The 14,385-nt window shown below is 42.6% G+C and overlaps 1 protein-coding gene across 1 annotated transcript in view; it reads right to left on the bottom strand.

The window, feature by feature from the left end:
• The window catches only part of LOC111971731 (uncharacterized), an 82,139-nt gene that overhangs the window by 60,149 nt on the left and 7,605 nt on the right, over positions 1-14,385 (bottom strand). Inside the window, 5 exon segments of the mRNA XM_070446026.1 lie at positions 2,720-2,890; positions 4,703-4,845; positions 5,216-5,504; positions 8,233-8,299; positions 9,485-10,376. Of these exon segments, the coding sequence (XP_070302127.1) occupies positions 2,720-2,890; positions 4,703-4,845; positions 5,216-5,504; positions 8,233-8,299; positions 9,485-10,376 (1,562 nt within the window).

The raw sequence follows: 14,385 nt of genomic DNA, 5'->3' as shown, positions 1-14,385 counted from the left end.
GTCGAAATCATGACTCAGCATAGTTTTTATGGATATATACTGTACAAAGAAATGCCAATAGAAAACAGGTAAAACGAAACAAAGTGCAGCTAGTTTGCTGTCTTTCCAGCTTCAGTTTGAAGTGATTGTGTTAGCTGTGTTGTTGGCTAGCTCCYCTGAACAAGTGTCCTGACGAGAGAGCACATTTTCTATGCCAGGTGGAATCGCGCATCATTAGCTCATTGTTATGGATGATTCCAAATAAATGTCACTAAAAGACAGCTTTTGCAAATGAGGCTACTTTGTTGTTATTCTGGCTGCATTGTTTGATGTGACTAAGTTAGCCGTAGTTGGCTAGCTAGCAAGCAAGAGATAAAAACGTTGAAAATATGAAGAGTGGTAGGTGATGTGGTGTTGGATTTGCCACAAACATATCGCTTTGTATTGAGGGCATAAAGTAAAAACAAATGGCCAMATTTTTTGCAGTTTTAATTTAGTCCCTTATTACAAACAGGATGCATGTTTTGGAATATTTTGTATTCTGTACAGGCTTTTTTATTTTTACTCTGTCATTTAGGTTAGTATTGTGGAGTAACTACAATGTTGTTGATCCATCCTCAGTTCTCCTATCCCAGCCATTAAACTATAACTGTATTAAAGTCACCATTGGCCTCATGGTGAAATCCCTAAGAGGTTTCCTTCCTCTCCGGCAACTGAGTTAGGAATGACGCATGTATCTTTGCAGTGACTGGGTGTATTGATACACCATCCAAACTTCACCATGCTCAAAGGGATATTCAATGTTTTTTCACCCTTCTACCAATAGGTGCCCTTTGCGAGGCATTGGAAAACCTCCCAGGATTTTGTAGTTGAATCTGTGTTTGAAGTTCACTGAGTGACTTTACAGATAATTGTACTGGGTACAGAGAAGAGGTAGTCATTCAAAAACCATGTTAAAATSTATTATTGCGCATAGAGTGAGCATGCAACTTACATGAYTTGTTAAGCAAAGGTTTATTCCTGAATGTATTTAGGCTTGCCATAAGAAAGGGATTGAATACTTATTGAATCAAGACATTTCAGCTTTTCATTTTTAATTAATTTGTAAAACGTCTAAACATAATTCCACATTTGACATTATGGAGTATTGTGTGTAGGCCAGTGACACAATCTCAATTTAATCAATTTTAAATGTAGTCTAACGCAACAAAATGAGGAAAAAGTGAAGGGGTGAGAACTTGCTGAAGGCATTGTACCTGTCTCAACAAAAGCTCTGCATGAACTTGATAAACTGCATTCATTTTCTTATTAAAAGTGTCTTGGGAAAGAATTAAGTAGTTGAATGGAAGTAATTAAATGGGCATTTGTGACCATCATATAGCCTACACAGTACAAATACAATGTAACAGACTTTTTAGGCATATATATATATACACCTTATATATCACACAATGTTTGGATGCAATATTCTACCCAGGAATATTCAACACTGAAATCTGTTACCCTTTTTATTCCAAATGCACCTGTGGMTCTTTTCTGCTAACAATAATGAAAATTCATCTTTGACTTTAATGMAGGGTTTGATCTAAAGGTGAGAAGCTATCTTGTGGAATGGTTACTTTCTATGTTATAGAGTGAATGGTTTTTCAGCTGGTGTATCCTGAGGTAGCTCCTCTCTGAGAACCTCTTCCTGCCGTGCGTACAGGTGAACAACCTTTCTCTCATGTGGACCTTCAGGTGCATCTTCTGCGGGTTCTGTTGGGGGAACCTCTTCTCACACTACGGCAGCTGTAGAGTTCTCCCCTGTGTGGACCCTCTGGTGCCTCTTCAGGCTGTACGAGTGGGAGAAGCGCATATGACACTGGGTACAGCTGAAGGGTTTCACCCCTGTGTGGACCCTCTGGTGGATCTTAAGGTTGCCAGCCTGGGCGAAGCGCATGTGACACTGGGTACAGCTGAAGGGTTTCTCCCCTGTATGGACCCTCTGGTGGGTCTCTACGTTCTGGAGGCAGCTGAAGCCTTTGTTACAGGACATGCAGAGGAACCGTTTCTCTTTACTATTGCCTGATGTTGCTTCCCCTCCCTGAGCCTTGGCTCTTTGGTCCTTTGAGTTCAATACTTGATCGAAAACAACACGGCCGTGTGAATCGGAAGGCCCCATCGACGTGGACACTCTGTCGCGATCCCTGAGAATGTGTAMAGGGGACTGGGTCGCAACATTTGGATTAGTCTCTAAGCTTTCCCTGTAATCTAAGACATCTCTACCTTGTGAGTGTCCTTCTCCTAATTGAGTCTTGTCTGCATTCAGTGTCAGAGGAACGTCGTCCTCCACTTTCACAGTCACTTCGTCTACGACTATAACCACCCCTTTCTTATCTAGGCACCCTTCAGAGTATACACTACTACTGTACCGGTTCCAGTCCCCTTTAGACAGATCAGTCTGGGTCTCTAAACCCAAGTGCATGTTGACAGGTTCCATCTCTGTAGTGTAAAAACAAGACAGATCATCAACACCAGTGTCTAACGTATCACCATCTCCACGGGAATTAACCGTCCTCTGGCTCTGGTGAAATACCGGTAAATACTCGGAGTCAGGAGCAGGAGGACAGCCCAGTCTCCCCCGCCCTAGTCTCTCTGGGTCTGATTTGTGGTCAGATCCTGTGTGTAAGAGCCTGTGTGTTACAGTTAAAGTCTCGGTGTCTGTCTCTGACTTGAGGAATGCGTTCGGCGTTCCACTGACCTCCGTGATGCTACGTCGGGTACTGGGCGGCGCTGGGGCGGTGGTGGTAGGGACCTCCGTGGTTACATGGGCTGCTCCARTCTGGATCTCTCTGCTGTGTCGTGGGTCCTCCTCCTCTCTTTCAGATCTCTCYTGCTTGACCCCAGGACCAGCAGCCTCTGCATCTACAGACTGACACAAGAAGAGAGGTTATTACCTGTGCATGAGTTGAATTGGATAACAATGTCATAGGGAAGTCTCACAAGCTCTACTTTCGTACCTTCACTATATCGGCATTGAACATGTCACCCTCCCTAGGAGAGGGGGTGYCCTTGACGATTTATTATTAAAATGAGAGGCCGCCTGGATCGTTTTTGCTATCCATTGTAAATAATGTTGTTTGTAAGCCTATGTCGCCAAATTACACTACATGGTCAAAAGTATGTGAACACCCCTTCAAATGAGTGATTTGGCTATTTCAGCGAAACCCGTTGCTGATAGGTGTATACAATCAAGCACAATGCCATACAATCTCTATAGGCAAACATTGGCAGTAGAATTGGCCCGTACTGAGCTCAGTGACTTTCAACGTGGCACCGTCATAGGATACCACCTTTCCAACAAGTCAGTTCGTAAACTTTCTGCCCTGCTATAGCTGCCCCGGGTCAACTGTAAGTGCTGTTATTGTGAAGTGGAAATGTCTAGGAGCAACAATGGCTCAGCCGCGAAGTGGTAGGCCACACAAGCTCACAGAACTGGACCGCCGAGTGCTGAAGCTCGTTGCGCGTAATAATTCTGTGTTCTCGGGTTGTAACACTCAATACCAAGTTTCAAACTGCATCTGGAAGCAACGTCGGCACAAGAACTGTTTGTCGGAAACTTCATGAAATGGGTTTCCATGGCKGAGTAGCCACACACAAGCCTAAGATCACAATGCCAAGCGTCGGCTGGAGTGGTGTAWGGCTCACCACCATTGGAMTCTGGTGCAGTAGAAAAGCGTTCTCWGGAGTGATGAATCACGCTTCACCATCTGGCAGTCCAACGGAAGAATCTGGGTTTGGCAGATGCCAGCAGAACGCTAACTGCCCGAGTGCATAGTGCCAACTGTAAAGTTTGGTGGATGAGTAATAATGGTCTGGGGCTGTTTTTCATGGTTCGGGMTAGGCCCCTTAGTTCCGGTGAAGGGAAATCTTAACGCTACAACATACAATGACATTCTAGATTATTCTGTGCTTCCAACTTTTGTGGCAACAGTTTGGGGAAGGCCYTTTCCTGATTCAGCATGACAATGCCCCTGTGCACAAAGYGTAGTCCATGCAGAAATTGTTTGTCGAGATCGGTGTGGAAGAACTCGACTGGCCTGCACAGAGCCCTGACCTCAATACCATTTTACACCTTTGAAATTAACTGGAACGCCGACTGTAAGCCAGGCCTAATCACCCAACATCAGTGCCTGCGCTCACTAATGCTCGTGGCTGAATAGAAGCAAGTCCCTRCAGCAATGTTCCAACATCTAGTGGAAAGCCTTCCCAGAAGAGTGGAGGCTGTTATAGCAGCAAAGGGGGGACCAACTCCATATTAATGCCCATGATTTTGGAATKAAATGTTCAACAAGCAGGTGTGACACATACTTTTTTAGTTTATTTCTATGATCATATGTAATCCATACGTGCTTTATAAAAATCATGTTTTATTTATATCTGTAAATTAACCAATGAAAYCAAACCACAGCCGGCTATGATTACAGACACTGGTGTGTGTCCTTTCAAACTCTAAACTAGTGACCTGCACTGTCATTATGAAGACAGCTTGGCTGTTGAAACGTTACAAAATTATTGCATCTGAGCTCCAAGTGTGTGCGTGCGGCAGTCCTTTTCTTTTTCAAGTCTCACAATCTCCCTCTGCTATGACAGATAAATTAAGATGTACATGTGAGTAGTCTTTCTGAAATAAACTGGCTACATTTGTTGGACTGTCATTTTTATGTAACACTATGACACTAACCTCTATCACGATAACKTTCTKGGTTGAGGTTCCACTCCCCTCATCAACAGTGATTGGTTGGTCATCWCTCCAKRTWTTGTGTCCTGCTGGCTTCACAAAGCTCCTGTGGCCTCCAGTGAGATGTCCTTCACCTGAGAGTGTCACTGGGGGAAAAGAGGTGGTTAGGTTAGCTACTGTCAATGCTCAGTGGTATATTGTACACTATTGACACTGTCTAGAATTGGTAGGGATGTAATGTAACACTTTGCATAACTTCTTAATATACTATTTATAGATCGATTGATTATGTTCCATGCATCATATTGTCTTCAATTAGTACATAATAGAAAATGCTGTAAATTAAGAATCTGGTTAGAATATGATATTTTGTCTTTATGCAAGATAGCTAAGAAATCAAGGGAATTATTGCATATTATGCAAAAACTGACCAAGACCCAATTTTGTTTAACACATCTAAAGTCACACATGGCAGATGGGAACGGGGCGACAGGCTGCGTCTTCTGCAAAATGTACCTCTTGCCATTCCTCTGTACTGGTCGAGGATCTTGACACTACTGGGATGACTGGCGAGGACGCGCTCTTGCGTTGTCCTTTCTGCGCGCTCCCGTGCCACCTTCAGTTCTTGTAGCTGTAGTYTCCTCCGCAATGYCCTGTTTTCTTTCTGGCTTTTAGTTATTTCCAAACGAAACACTGCATAGTCGTCGTCTACGAGTTTACAGATTTCTGCCACGGCTGCATTCGCTAGCACCTCCATGATGGAGGCTATTTGCGTGTGGAAAACCATACAGTTAGCCATCGTTAGCTAGCAGCTAGCTAACAGTAGATAACATATATCAAACAAGTCCCGTCTCCAACGCAAACTAAACACTGCCTGGGGAAATAATGTGATGCTGTGCAGTTAAATTAATCATATTTTGAGTTACATGATGTTAATAAACGTATAAATAACGACAATAAAAACGCTAACGTGGAAATTGTTATTGGTCAATGATCATTTCCGTATAAACTGAAGAGAAAGGATCTTATTGGTTGTCGTCATAGCTCATAGGGTGTGGTTAAATGAAACATTTGTGTACTGTTTGAATTACGGTACAACTTATTATATTACATAAATCTCCTATGATCAATCTTTCAAGATGACAGCAGACTTGTTTAGAAAGAACAGTGTGTTAGCAATAATATAGTAGAAGAATAAGGTCATTATTTATCTACAACACCTCAGTAAAGTAAATATTCAACTATACTTGTTCTTGCCTAGATCCTTATGGTAATTATTACAATACAGTGTCTTGCATAAGTATTCTCCCCCCTTAAACTTCTAAATGTTGTGTTACAACCTGGAATTGAAATGGATTTCATTGTAAGTTGTCAACAATTTATTGAAAATACTCTGTCAAAGTGGAACGAAAATTCTAAAATAGTTTGAAGATGAATGAAAACTAAAACACTAATATACYTTGATTACATAAGTATTCACCCCCCTGAGTAAATACTTGTTAGAAACACCTTTGGTAGTGATTACAGCGTTGAGTCTTCTTGGGTAAGTCTCTTGAGAGCTTTGCACACCTGTAGGCTATTGTGCAATATTTGCCCAATATTCTTTTAAATTCTTCAACCTCTGTCAAAGTGTTGGGGATCATGGCTAGACAGCAATTTCCAAATCTCGCCCTTGATTTTCAAGCAGATTTAAGTAAAAAAWKKAACTTGGCCACTCAGGAACGTTTGTCTTCTTGGTAAGCAACTTAGATTTGGATTTGTGTCGTATGTTATTATCCTGCTGAAAGGTGAATTCCTCTGAGTGTCTGGTGTAAAACAGACTGAAGCAGGTTTTYCTCTAGGATTTTGTCTGTGCTAGCTCCATCCTTTATCTTTTCATCCTGAAAAATCCCAGCCTTTGCCGATGTCAAACATATCCATACCATGATGCAGCCACTACCATGCTTGAAAATAAGGAGGCAGTTACTCAGTCATGTGTTCTGTTGTATTTGCCCCAAACATAAGGCTTTGCATTTAGGCAAAAAAGTTTATTCATTTGCTGTGTTTTTTTGCATTATTACTTTAGTGCTTTGTTGCATACAAGATGCATGTTTTGGAATATTTGTATTCTTTTCATTCTGTCATTTAGGTMATTATTGTGGAGTCAGTACAGTGTTGATCCATCCTCAATTCTCCCATCTCAGCCATTAAACTCACCAATGAGTTTTAAAATCACTGATGGCCTCATGGTAACATCCCTGAGCAGTTTCATTCCTGTCCTGCAGCTCAGAAGGATGACTATCTTTGATGTGTCTGGGTGGTTTAATACATAAACCACAGCATAATTATTAACTTGACCATGCTTAAAGAGACATTCCATATCGGATGTGTTATTGTTACCCGAAAAGCTCCCTGGTCTTCATAATTGAATCTGTGCTTGAAATTCAATACTTGACTGAGGGACCTTACATATGTTGTATGTATGGGGGACAGAGGAAGGGGTAGTCATTTAAAAATCATGTCAACCCCTATTATTTCACATAGAGTGAGTCCTTGTAACTTATGTGATTTGTCTAACAAAATTKTACTCCTGAACTAATTTAGGCTTGCCTAAACAAAGGGGGTGAATAATTATGCTATGATTACTATATATTTTAGTATCCAATTTATTTATTTTTATATCTTCCACTTTGACAGAGTATTTTGATTAGATTGTTGACGAAAAATGATTATTAAATCCATTTTAATTCCAGTTCGTAACAAAATTAGGAAAAGCCTAAAGGGGGTGAATGTTTAGCTGACCCCTTACATCGCTACAAGTTACCACAAAAATATGCAGAACATTTGATGGTATTGTTAAATTCTGATATAAAAATACCAACACAACAGGGTAGAATGAAGCATAACAGGGTAGAACTAACACCAATAATGAATACATGATTTAAAATAAAATAACTTTTTACATCTATACTGAACAAAAATAAACTCAACATGCAACAGTTTCAAAGATTTTACTGAGTTGTAGTTCATATAAGGAAATCATGGATCAGAAAACCAGTCAGTATCTGTTGTGACCACCACTTGCCTCATGCAKCGCGACACATCTCCTTTGCATAGAGTTGATCAAGCTGTTGATTATGGCCTGTGSAATGTTGTCCTACTCCTCTTTAATGGCTGTGCGAAGTTGCTAGATATTGGCAGGAACTGGAACACGCTGTCGTACATGTTGATCCTGAGCATCCCAAACATGCTCAATGGGTGATGTGTCTGGTGAGTATACAGGCCATGGAAGAACTGGGACATTTTCAGGTTCCAAGAATTGTGTACAGATCCTTGCGACAAGGGGCCGTGCATTATTATGCTGAAACATGACGTAAAGGCGGCAGATGAATGGCACCACAATGGACCTCAGGATCTCATCACGGTATCTCTGTGCATTGAAATTGCCACCGATAAAATTCAATTGTGTTCATTGTCCGTAGCTTATGCCTGCCCATACCATAATCCCACTGCCACCATGGGGTACTCTGTTCACTACGTTGACATCAGCAAACCACACGCCCACACGACGCCATAAACATGGTCGGCGGTTGTGAGGCCRGTTGGACGTACTTCCAAATTCTCGAAAACAACGTTGGAAGCGGATTATGGTAGAGAAATGAACATTCAATTCTCTGGCAACAGCTCCGGTGGACATTCCATCAAAATTTGAGACATTTGTGGCATTGTGTTGAGTGACAAAACTGCACATTTTAGAGTGGCCTTTTATTGTCCCCAGCACAAGGTGCAACTGTGTACTGATCAACATTTGTGCAAAATAAGCTTTTTGGGTGAATGGAACATTTCTGGGATCTTTTATTTCAGCTGATGAAACATGGGACAAACACTTTAAATGTTGCATTTTATATTTTTGTCCCATGTATGAAATGGTTGAAAAACATAACACCTATAATAAGAATGAATATTGTGCATTAGTTTACTTTCTATTTATTTTATAAAATCAAAAAACATCTGTATTTTTCTTTTTTTAACATTGTCAACCGGAGTTTGTAAGACATGAAAATAGATTATATATTGTTGCTAGCCAATTACATTACTAATTACAATTATTTATGCACATTTCATTTCATTACAATTACTTACATTAGGCTATGTAACTGTAATWAGTAACAAATGTATCTAAATATACATAAAATAAAATCTATTCAAAGATAAATAAATATTGACATTAGTCTTTTATTTGCCATCTTTCCTAACAACATTTAACAACCGTTAGGTGCATAATCCTAACAGGGTGGAACCTTAGAGTGGAGAGCTTTAGAGCTTTACACAATTTTTTCCCCACCAACAAATGATGATGCTTCCGGAATGTGGTACCATTGTGGGAAGGGGCTGTTTTTTTAAAGGGGAATTCAGTGTTTCCTCTATATTCATTTAGCCATCTCCGCAAAATATATATACATTTGTTTTTATATTTTTGCAGAGACAAGCTTTTAAATGGATAGTTGTTGGCTCACTGACTGGAAGTCTACGGGAACAGCTAGCATGTATTTGCGCTAACACTAGTATCGATGCATTCCCCCCAGCTAGGTTTACTGTCTCTCTAAAAACAGGCATTTACACAAGCCTGTTTCAAATGACAAGTTAACAAAGGGTTAATGAGGGGTATGTGGTTAATTACTCTCTTACCTCAAGACACTTCACATAACTATATTTAATCTAAATAACAGTTTCCAGACATCCCCTAAGTATCTCAAGTGATACGATTTCTCCCAATTATTAGACAACTTTGTCTGATAAGGCTACTCCTGCTGTGCATACAGGGAAACTGCCTCCCCTGTGTGGACCTTCAGGTGCACCTTCATATTGTGGTGGTGGGAGAACCTCTTTGCACACTGGGGGCAGCTGTAGGGTTTCTCCCCTGTGTGGACCCTCTGGTGCCTCTTCAGGTTGGACGATCGGGAGAAACTAGCTKGGCACAGGTGGCAGCTGAACGCTTTCTCCCCCGTGTGCATCCTCTGGTGGATCTCCACCTGTTTGGGGAAACTGAAGGCTATCCCACAGAATGAACACGGGAAGCGCTTCTCTTTGGCGCTGCCACCTTTACTGATTCCATCTCTACTACTTTCATTTGTCAATGTGCTTGTGTAGCCATTTAGTGTTGAGGCACTGGCATTGTCTGAGGTCTGGTTTAACATTAGGAGAGTGTGAGGAGGATGAAGGCCAGGAAGTGTCTGTGTTGTTGCAGGGTCCATATTCCAGTTGATAGATCCTATAGAAGGCAGGCTGAAGGAAGCACCTGTTAGACGGTTAACCTGAGGCGCCATCAGTCTCTCTGAATCACAACTATAGGAGCAGGATGGAGTATCGCTAGCCGAGTCTGTGTCTGTTCTCTTCARCCGCATACGGACACCTCCCAGTCCCCGCAGACCAATTCTACGCCTTGCCCTGGTCTCAGCCAGTCCTGGTCTCAGTTCAGTTGTTGTTTTGTGTTCCATTGTCTGTTTCTGGTTGTGATTAACAGTGTTGTTCCCCAGCCCAGAGTTGAGGACACTGTCCCATCCACTGACCTCCACTATGTCGCCTCTGGTCCTGGCCTGCTCAGTGATGTTGTCCCCTGGGCCCTTGGCGGCACCGGTCTGGGACTGGGAATCCAAGATGTTCACCCAATCTCCTCTATTAGCCTCGAGCCAACCACCTGCAATAAGAGGTACTTTACAAACATGGCAGAGAAAACGTAACGTTATAACTACTGTTCCCTGAAGGAGGGAAACGAGGTACAACATACTATGGGGAGKCGCACCTTTGCAACTTCGGTTGAAGGATCTACAATCACGCCTGACAAGGTCAATGAAATCCACGCCTTGCTGGACACACCGTCTTCCACAGGATTAATTTCTTCAATTTAATGCTGCTTTCAGGGCTTGACATTAACTTTTTTAGCCACAAGTAGGACAGATTATTTACTTGTCCGAAAGCTCAAGTAACTTGTYCCCCACCYAGACCAAATCTCCAGCGTCCGGTGCCAAACTTGCTTGTGCGCCTGGGACAACAGGACTCTGCGCAAAGGGAGTTGCCAGGGTCCACGCCCTGAAGGGCAAATGATCTCCCCGGACCAAGGCTCCCTGGGCCAACAGAGCCCCAAGAATCAATGATAAACTCTCCCGGCGCACCCTCTCCAACGTGGGCTGAATCAGAACCACTGGCGGAAATGCATAAAGGAAGGTCAAAGGCCACTGGTCCGCCAGAGAGTCCGTTCCCAACGGGGCACTTGGGTCCCTCATGCAGAAAAAAAGACAATGCGCAAAGATCTATGTTGGCATTGCCGAACCGCTCCCATATCTGGGCAACCACCCAGGGGTATAGCAGATCCACCTGAGTTGAGGTAACCAGGAACATGTATCACCTGAAGTGAGAGCAAATGTGCACTGCTCCACCACAACAGGGACTTAGCCGAGGTGAGGAGGGGGAGGGACCGCCCATGCCTGTTGATGTATTATATTTACATTTTTGTCATTTAGCACACGCTCTTATCCAGAGTGACTTACAAGAGTGAAAGCACACATTTGTGTACTGTTTTCGTACTGGTCCCCTGTGGGAATCAAACCAACAACCCTGGCATTGCAAGCACCATGCTCTACCAACTGAGCCACCATCGTTAGATATGACCAGCACACAGTGGWGTAAAGTACTTAAGTAAAARTACTTTAAAGTACTGCTTAAGTAGTTTTTGGGGGTATCTGTACTTTACTATTTATATTTTGGCCTACTTTTACTTTACTACATTCCTAAAGAGAATAATGTACTTTTTACTCCATACCTTTACACCCAAAAGAACAGGAWAATTGTCATTCACACACTTATCAAAAGAACATCCCTGGTCATCCCTACTGAGTCACTAAACACATAATTAGTTTGTAAATTATGTTGGAGTGTGCCCGTGGCTATCYGTCAATAAAAATAAAATTGTGCCGTTTAATTAACATAAGAAATTTGAAATGGTTTATACTTTTACTTTTGATACTTAAGTATATTTAAAAGCAAATACTTTGACTTTTACTCAAGTAGTATTTTACTGGGTGAGTTTTACTTGAGTCATTTTGTATTATTAAGGTACAGTGGCTTGCGAAAGTATTCACCACCCTTGACATTTKTCCTATTTTGTTGCCTTACATCCTGGAATTAAATTTGTATCATTTGATTTACACAACATGCAAAATATTTTTGATTGTGAAACAAACAAGAAATAAGACAAAAAACAGAACTTGAGCGTGCATAACTATTCACCCCTCAAAGTCAATCCTTTGTAGAGCTAACTTTTTCAGCAATTACAGCTGCAAGTCTCTTGGGGTATGTCTCTATAAGCTTGGCACATCTAGCCACTGGGATTTTTTCCCATTCTTTCAGGCAAAACTGTTACAGCTTCTTCAAGTTGGATGGGTTCCGCTGGTGTACTGCAATCTTTAAGTCATACCACAGATTCTCAATTGGATTGAGGTCTGGGCTTTGACTAGGCCATTCCAAGACATTTAAATGTTTCCCCTTAAACCACTTGAGTGTTGCTTTCGCAGTATGCTTAGGGTCATTGTCCTGCTGGAAGGTGAACCTCCGTCCCAGTCTCAAATCTCTGGAAGACTGAAACAGGTTTCCTTCAAGAATTTCCCTGTATTTAGTGCCATCCATCATTCCTTCAATTCTGACCAGTTTCTCAGTCCCTACCGGTGAAAAACATCCCCACAGCATGATGCTGCCACCACCATGCATCACTGTGGGGATGGTGTTCGAGGTGATGAGAGGTGTTGGGTTTGTGCCAGAAATAGCGTTTTCCTTGATGGCCAAGAAGCTAAATTTTAGTCTCATCTGACCAGAGTACCTTCTTCCATATGTTTGGGGAGTCTCCCACATGCCTTTTGGCGAACACCAAACGCGCTTGCTTATTTTTTTGTTTAATAATTAAGCAATTGCTTTTTTCTGGCCACTCTTCTGTAAAGCCCAGCTCTGTGGAGTGTACGGCTTAGTGGTCCTATGAACAGATACTCCAATCTCCGCTGTGGACCTTTGCAGCCCCTTCAGGGTTATCTTTGTTGCCTCTGATTAATGCCTTTCTTGTCTGGTCTGTGAGTTTTGGTGGGCGGCTCTCTCTTGGCAGGTTTGTTGTGGTGCCATATTCTTCCCATTTTGAATAATGAATTTAATGGTGCTCCGTGGGATGTTCAAAGTTTCAGATATTTTTTTATAACTCAACCCTGATCTGTACTTCTCCACAACTTTGTCCCTGACATGTTTGGAGAGTACCTTGGTCTTCATGGTGCCGCTTGCTTGGTGGTGCCCCTGGCTTTGTGTTGCAGACTCAGGGGCCTTTCAGAACAGGTGTATATATACTGAGATCATGTGACACTTAGATTGCACACAGGTGGACTTTATTTAACGAATTKTGTGACTTCTGAAGGTAATTGGTTGCACCAGATCTTATTTAGGGGCTTCATAGCAAAGGGGGTTAATACATATGCACGCACCACTTTTACGTTTTTTATATATTTTTTGAAACAAATAATTTTTTTCATTTCACTTCACCAATTTGGACTATTTTGTGTATGTTCATTGCATGAATCCAAATAAAAATCCATTTAAATTACAGGTTGTAATGCAACAAAATTTGAAAAACGCCAAGGGGGATGAATAATTTTGCAAGGCACTGTATCTTTACATTACTCAAGTATGACAATTGAGTACTTTTTACACCACTGACAGCACATGCCTGCCCAACCAAGCCCAGGATGGCCTGAGTGCCAGTACACCATCAGAAGTTCCAGGTAATTGATAAGCCGGGCACTCTGTGACACCATCCATACTCCCCAAATTCAGTAACCCTCGCAGTCTGTCGTGATCACCTTGCAGGACAACACCTGGCCCATGAGACCCCCTTGCGACAGTAGCCGGGGATCCCTCCACTGGGACAGTGCCTGAAGGCATGTCGAGGACACCTGGATTGACTGGTTTAGGTAACGAAATGCATCCAAGCGTGTTGCTAGCACCCAGCACTGGAACAGCCCCAGGGGAATGACCACCATCATAGAAGCGTCATCCCCAGTAGGYGCAGGAACTGGTGAAAACRTACTGTGTGCCCCAACCGAARACTGGGCCAAGCAGAGCTGGAAACCTGACAACCTCCGCAGGGATAGAAAAGTGCAATTTAAGGATGAGTCTAACTCGAGACCCAGGAATGGAATGTGCTGCAATGGGGTTAGACAGCTCCTTTTTCTGGTTTACAATAAAACCTAGAGCATGAACATGGGGCACTAGCCTCGATGTGGGTAACACTGCTTGTTCCTTTGACTGCTATCAGCCAATCATCCAGATAGGCCAACACCCTCAGCCCCTGGCCCCTCATGGAGTACCAAAAAACGATGCTACTCTCGTAGCGTGAGGAGGTGGCTGTCCCCAAACGAAGTCCTCTTCATCACCCGAGGAAACCCCCTGAGCTGTCATCCGAACATGGGCCCTGTATGTCACCAAACCCACCGGCTCACCATCTCCCTGCTGGGAGGCTAGTTCCACCTTTTCCGACAAAAGCCTCAAGTCCCTCTCCGCTTCCTGTACCTCGGTCCCAGCCAAGTTGCGGAATTCTTGGAAAGGAAAGTCGCAAAGAATGCAACAAGAATGCTACACGTCTTTCCAGGGAGTTTTCACACAGTATGTGGCAATGC

The sequence above is a fragment of the Salvelinus sp. IW2-2015 genome, linkage group LG13, assembly GCF_002910315.2.
Source record: "Salvelinus sp. IW2-2015 linkage group LG13, ASM291031v2, whole genome shotgun sequence".
NCBI classification, from domain to species: domain Eukaryota; kingdom Metazoa; phylum Chordata; class Actinopteri; order Salmoniformes; family Salmonidae; genus Salvelinus; species Salvelinus sp. IW2-2015.
This window is presented reverse-complemented; position numbering and strand designations above follow the sequence as displayed.